The sequence below is a fragment of the Fragaria vesca genome, linkage group LG1 (genome assembly GCF_000184155.1).
Source record: "Fragaria vesca subsp. vesca linkage group LG1, FraVesHawaii_1.0, whole genome shotgun sequence".
NCBI lineage: Eukaryota > Viridiplantae > Streptophyta > Magnoliopsida > Rosales > Rosaceae > Fragaria > Fragaria vesca.
Genome location: NC_020491.1, coordinates 21073246 through 21080653, shown reverse-complemented (window position 1 = coordinate 21080653; position 7408 = coordinate 21073246). Strand labels below are relative to the sequence as shown.

General features: G+C 35.5%; 1 protein-coding gene and 1 pseudogene across 2 annotated transcripts in view; both read left to right on the top strand.

The window, feature by feature from the left end:
* Positions 1-1745, top strand: part of LOC101300295 — a 9179-nt pseudogene extending 7434 nt beyond the window's left edge. Inside the window, exons 8-11 of the transcript XR_183862.1 lie at positions 34-65; positions 201-335; positions 821-1024; positions 1538-1745. The product of XR_183862.1 is annotated as an uncharacterized LOC101300295 (transcript). The remainder of the gene's footprint in view (positions 1-33; positions 66-200; positions 336-820; positions 1025-1537) is intronic.
* A 3369-nt stretch (positions 1746-5114) lies between these two features.
* LOC101295173 (small ubiquitin-related modifier 2-like) lies at positions 5115-6117 on the top strand. Its single transcript, XM_004288532.1, has 3 exons — positions 5115-5364; positions 5519-5662; positions 5808-6117. Exons 1-3 carry the CDS (start codon positions 5263-5265, stop codon positions 5874-5876), a joined length of 315 nt encoding a protein of 104 aa, XP_004288580.1. The 5' UTR covers positions 5115-5262; the 3' UTR covers positions 5877-6117.
* The last annotated feature ends 1291 nt before the right edge of the window (positions 6118-7408 follow it).

Here is a 7408-nt window from a genome sequence, read left to right as displayed (position 1 = left end):
GACATTGTTTTTGGAAAATTTACAGTGGATAAGATGAACCGCTGCAAGCACAAATGCATTGACAGGTATATAGGTGATATTCAAAATTTTCTTTTCACATATATTAGTCCATGGAACTTTTATTCCATCAATTTTGGATTACTAAAACAATTGTTTCTCCTTTCTTCAAATCATGTATCATTCTGTTCCAATTTCAATAGGGATACTGTTGTTCCAATGAGATGGCCGGTGGTTTTCACCAACTTCCCTATAGATGATCATGAGGAGTTCCTTTCAAAGCCATTGTCTTCTCTCATTATTACAGCTAATCCAAAAACGTCGACAACAACATATGGGTGAGCATATATTCCAACTTTTAAATAGGAAGTCAAATTATTTTTGATAAAAAAAAGTAAACTATTTGAAGAAAATGATACATAACTGTATTTGCTAAAAATATTGATAGCAAATTGGAATCAACTACCATGTAGAAGGATTGATGCATAATTCTGACCATGAAATTCTCGTTGTTACTGTAGGTGTTCATATAATCTAGTGATGCTAAAGTTTATACCGTAATTTAATTTATAATAATCATACTTTATGTAAATCCAAATGTCTAATGTTGGAAGTTACTCTCAGCGGCATCATGCCATCATGGCCTATGTTTTGGTCACAAATATTATCCAATTTTACATTTTCATGCAATGGATGCTGTTGAAGTTCATGTCCTGGAGACCGGAATCAATTTACAGTAGAAAAGATGGCCATTTTCTTTCATTACATGATATGATTTGCAAACATATATTTGAGCTGATTAATGTACCACTTGCTTCAATAGGGAGACAGCAAAAGCAGTAAAATCGATTATCCATTCTAAGAACAATGTTATTAAAAAAGAAAGATTGTTATGGAAAATAAAGGCTGAAGACGGAGTGAAGGATTTCAGCACTTGCCTTGAAGCTGATCCTGTGGAGTTCTTATCAAAACCATTATCATCACTAAGTCTAGCAGATAAGCCAGAAGCATCTACTTCCACTGACATGTGAGTCATGACTATCTATTCTGAGATCCTTGTATATATATATGAAATAATTGGAGCACAATTACTGGGTCTTGTCAGATAGGAGTAAATTATCTGGTGTTTAAGTATAGCTTCTTATCAACAAATGTATATGTTTAAATTTTGAGGTGGCTAGTTATTGCAAACCATTATCTATATTCTGACCATGAAATTCTCGTTGTTACTGTAGGTGTTCATATAATCTAGTGATGCTAAAGTTTATACCTTGATTTAGTTTATAATAATCATATACTTAATGTAAATCCAAATGTCTAATGTTGGAAGTTATTCTCAGCGGCATCATGCCATCGTGACCTATGTTTTGGTCACAAATATTATCCAATTTTACATTTTCATGTCAATGGGTGCTGTTGAAGTTCATGTCCTGGAGACCAGAATCAGTTTACAGTAGAAAAGATGGCCATTTTCTTTTATTACATGATATGATTTGCAAACATATATTTGAGCTGATTAATGTACCACTTGCTTCAATAGGGAGACAGCAAAAGCAGTAAAATCGATTATCCGTTCTAAGAACAACGTTAATAAAAAAGAAAGATTGTTATGGAAAATAAAGTCCGAAGAAGGAGTGAAGGATTTCAGCACTTGCCTTGAAGCTGATCCTGTGGAATTCTTGTCAAAACCATTATCATCACCAAGTCTAGCAGATAAGCCAGAAGCATCTACTTCCACTGACATGTGAGTCATGACTATCTATTCTGAGATCCTTGTAGGAGGTTTAATTTTCCGTTCATATTCGTTCACTTTTGAGAATACACACACACACAAATCTTTATCAGATCCAAATATCCTTATTTATTCAAAAGGTACGTATTTTGCCAATAGAACTACTTTTCGGTCATAGTTTTCGATCATAGCCAATTAGTATCTAGGTATATATGACATGATCATCTCTACAAAATTTCAGCTAAATTAGTGATCGTTAAGGTGTCGAAACTATATGGTTACAATGAGCGAACCAAATTGTTCAACCGGAACTGTTCGTGTAATCCACAGTTTTGAATACCTTAATGATTATCAAATTGGCTGAAATTTTGTAGACATGATCTACTCATATATACCTAAAAGATGATCAGTTGAGATGAGAAAATATGATTGAAAAGTATGTCAATTAAGGAAATCTGTACCTTTAAATAAGGAGGTTTATTTCATACACACACACACACACACACACACACACATATATATATATATGAAATAATTGGAGCACAATTTCTGGGTCTTGTCAGATAAGAGTAAATTATCTGGTGTTTAAGTATAGTTTCTTAGCAACAAATGTATTTGTTTAAATTTGAGGTGGCTAGTTATTGCAAACCATTATCTATATTGCCTACATCCTGTTACTTCCAACTTATATGCTGTAATTACCTATCACCAAATGTTTCTTGTCTATCAAGTATGCTGTGAACTTGTGATACGATTTTCACTCTTCCAAATGTGATTGTAATTGAGTAATTTCGAATGTGAAAGATAGCAGGAGATTTCAAGGCATCATATGCATATTCTTTTATTACTGTTGTAGACCTATATGTTTAGAGTAGCAACAGACAGACAATTGATTCTCTGCTTTGTGACTTGTTCATAGTGATTGGTGATGTAGAGGTCCTTTGAGTTTCAGTAAAAAGAAAAAAATCTGGAAGTGTAAGACTTTGCCTGAGCTGATGATTATTTCTGTTAGCCAACCGTGGACATACTGTAAAATCCCACAGTGATGGTTAAAGCAAAAGGGGTTGTCGGACTGGATTGTTCTGTGCCGGCATGCTCTCTGCTGAGTTATGTTTTGCTGGGGTATTAATGACTCGGACACTAAGGGTGTTGGAGAATTCTACACCCAATCCAAGTGATTTAGGACGCTGGACCGCTAAAATAGGCTCTGCTCTACCTTGTCCTTCTTTCCCCAATCCACTACCTTCAATAAATCCCGTCTTAGCCAACATCTTTGATCCAAAACCCTTGGTGTGTACCTCAAACGCACCCTTATTCTTACAACTGGTGTCTATTGTTGAACCAACTTTTATAATCTCAGTCTGTGAACTGTGATTGCATCAGGCCATTTGATACACATGATACTGGTTTATTAGCAAATGAATCCACTTTCCCACTATTTTTTTGTTCAAAGGCTTTGCTACTGCCACGTTTGGCTGAGATCTTCATCGTCTTTCTTTAGGTGGATTGTTTAGTTCTGGTGCCTTTAACCCAGACCCTTTTCTGATTTTTCATCGACTTCTTTTTGTCTCCAGTTGACTCAACAGAAAAATGAGCATCCTCCATGCCGGCTCCAATCAACTGAATTACAGTAAATAATCATGAAGTTAACTGCAAAGACAAAACGGAGGAATCCAAGTACCACAGTAACCACTATCTGTAGAAATGGAGGTTACAAATGTAGGGGGTAAAAAAGTAACATATCAGTCGCATGTGTTTCTATGTACAACCCAGAAAAGGAACTAGTGTACCTCTTTTTGCCAGTTTACTCTCCTCCCTGCAGATACATCTGAACGGTGATCTGCGTCATCTGTCCTTGAGTAAAACCGATTCATATCATCTGACTCTTTGTCTTTCACCCCGTCAGCATGACGTTGGCTTGACAGTGTTTCATGGTGTTCAGATAATTTGGTGTTTTGCGAACTGCACCCTCCAACTTTTAGTTTCCATGATGATTTTATTCTTCGATTCACGATGCTTTTTGAAATGCTTTTGTTACTGTATCTTTCTGCAATTTCCCTAATGAAACCAGCACCAAAATAGTTAAAGGAATAAAAGAGCTTTAATTTCGAAAACTCAGATATATAAATTCAAACTTCCATCAACCAAAATGTATGTCAGCAAATATGTCTAACTCACACAAATAATTGTGAAACATATAAGTCTAATTAATTCAAAGCTCCAACCATTGATCGGCTCGGTTTGGTGCATATGTTTGGTTTTTTGCACCCTACTCCAAGTTGGAGACCAACCAGATTCGACCTTGTTGATGAACATTCTTATAGAGCAGCACTTCCACCTAAACTATAGGGTGTTCGTGATGTTTCTATATCTCTGTTTCGAAGAAAAACCATGGAGATGTTTCACATGTTTTGGATTGGAAAGATTTGAAAATTCACAAAGATCTATCCTATACGAGAAGCTGGTTAGAATTGTTGAGAAACAACGTACACATTCTTCATGGTAAGAACATTTGCTTAGTGCAAGTCATCTGGCAGTATCATGGTATCTGGAAAGTCATGGGGATCCAACTCATGGCTAAATATCCAGATTCAGTTGGACGTGTGTTAGCTAAATATATAGAGTTTTCTAGTTTGACTAGGAAAATGTAAACTGTTTAATCCAAAACCTCATACTGGATTAGCATCTTAAAGAAATTTCTTATAAATGAAGTTTGTTATGTTTCTAATTTATTTTTGGTGTGTAAAGATAACAGTGGCACTCAGACCTTAACTTGAGGGCTTTGAGTAGATTCTAGATTGCAAAAGTCATTTTGCCAATTTCACTTTATGTTCACAATGATCCAGAAATTCTCTTAACTTTTGTATTTTTGTTATTATTTATTAACCTTTGTGAGTTTAGTATTTTCAATAAAATAATAAAATACAGAAAACATATGTATAATATAACAAATCGGTTTTGAGTAAACTTCCAATAAATGCTGAAACTCGAAAGCTAGCTATAAGATTTGATATAGACTGCTTGCAAGTTTGATTAAGATACTGTTGTACTTGGGCATCACCAACATTCAGGATATTCATCCCCACCACCCAAAAATCAAATGAATTATTGTGTGTTCATTTCAGTACCAATTACACACACACACACAAATGTATATACCATTGAATATATATATATATATATATATATATTTATATATTGTATATTGTATATTGTACGTGACAGGACCATTCAGTTGAGCTACTTCCAGGACGCAAAAGATTCTCAGATCGAGACAACTGAAAGACAAGAGATGACGGGCTTGCTTGCCTTGTTAAATCAAATCATGACTTCTCTACCTTTTCTTTTCTTCAAGTAAATATTTACACTGCAACTGTCAAAATGCATACCAATGCAAGCTAAGGTGCATTAATATTATTCACCTGAAAGTAGAAGAGGTGGGTGGAGTTCGAGAGCAGCTACTTATTACATAAGAGCAAAGATATAACCCAGATCAATCTACTTCGATTCTCTCTCGATCTCACTCAAAAGAAATGTCCGGCCTCATGAACACAGACAAAGACAATGGCAAGAAGCCAGCCGCCGCCGCCTCCGAGAGGAAGTCCACCGACGTCAACCTCAAGGTCAAGAGCCAGGTACGTTAATGTATTAAGCCATGCAGCCAGCTAGCTAGGAGATAGATCAAATCGATCGATCGGCTAATTAATAATTAAGTAATTGGTTTTGCTGCTTAATTTTTTGGTGCTGATAGTGATAGATCGATCTTGTTGATTGTGCTTGTCTGTGTAGAAATTTAGAACCATGTACTTCAGGATGAAGCGCCATACTCCACTTCAGAAGCTTGTTGATGTTTACACTAGGAAATACGACGTTTACAGCTTCAAGTTCCTCTATGACGGGCAAGGCATCAATCCCAAGCTCACTGCACTCCAGGTAATTAACAACCAATTAACTAAGTCCTTAATTTTCTGCTTATATATATGTTTGTGCATATTAATTATATATATGTATCTATGTAAACAGATACACACAAGTTAGTTCAACTTAATTAATTATATATGACCATATCTCTCTGCAGTCTGGAATGAAAGATGGGGATGAAATCGATGCAATGCTGCACGCTGACGGAGGTGGTCGACGTTGCTAGTCGAGAAATTCTCAGAAGCTAGCTGTTAATTATCAATCTCTTATCAAGTAGAAATTAGTACCATCTATCTATTATCTTCTAATTAAAGAACGAGAACTGTGCGTGTCTATGAACTAATGCTAGTTTCCCATGATATATAGTAGAGATCGATGCTGGTGAATTGTGATCTTTTGTGTTACTGGATGCTTGTTTTAACTAGTTAGCTATATATTGATCTGATTGGTTTGAGTTCATGATTCTCACCCTTTACTTGGTTTATAATCCGTTAATAATTATATATGGCGTATTAATTAGATTTGATCAGCATGCATGGTGTTTAAGATCGAAGAAGCTCAAAATGAAAGCAATTGGACAAAGCCACACTCCACTGTTTGATGATCATTCTAAGTTGCAGACACTTTGCTCTGTTCGATTGTATATGGATTGGGATTTCAAAGAGGCTGCTGCGGTTCTATTTGAACCTCAAAACTGTTATCATATTTTGTCAACTCATATAATTGGACAATGTGAGAAAAAGAGATTGACATGTTTCTTTCAAGTTGATCACAATTCATCGACAACCCGCAATCTCTTTCTGGGTTCGAGCATCGGTCTGGTCCGGCTAACCCACTTTTTTTTTTGAAATCTGCTCATTTCTTTCTCAACTCGTCATGCCCCAAGCAAACCAGAGCCTTACTTCAAAACCCTTTTTACAAAAAAAAAAAAAAAACCTTTAATAAATAACTCACATCAACTCTCTTGTCAGTTTTCAATTTCAAATTCTCAGATCGTAAATCTCTCTCCCTCCTTTACTGACTCGCAGCGTGATTCTCGATCAGCTCCACAAATCATAGATCACAGGTACAATTCGTGTTTGGACTTATTGTTCGTTTGTTGTGGTGTTTTGGTGCAATTCTACTTGATTTGTGTTCAATATTGTGGAAGCAATTGAGTATTTGGCTATGTGGAATTGAATGGGCAATTCATTAGGTTGAAGATTGTGACTAGTTAGCCTATTTGGTAGCTGCAATCTGTGACTAGTTTTCTGCATTTTGAGAAAATAGGTAGAATCTGAACAATTTGATTCTGAATAATTTTATGATGATTGACCTTTAAGTTAGATGTGAATTTAGTATGCTGATTGATATTTATGAGTTAGTAATACTAGTAGGTTTCATTCATTGACGTTAGTTTGTGATCAAGTTTCTTCATGGAACACTCATTTTGTGTGTGAATCTCTCTCAGTAATCCTGAACCATTGATGTTCATGGTCTCAGGTCTCTAAACAGCATGAAACTGTTAGCAGTACAGTTTTCTGGTTATGGACCACAAAATTTCATTTTCAAATTTTGATTAGGAGGTGGTTAAACTGTTAGCAAGTGGTTAATTAGGAAGATTATCGAGCCTCCTTAGAGGCCACAAAAATTTTATTTTAGGATCTGTTGGTGGTATTACTTTCTTAGTTTCTTTTCAATCTACAATATGATTTACATGACAGTGACAACTTAACTAAAACCTACTCTAACAGTCTAACTACATTGAAGTGTGTGATG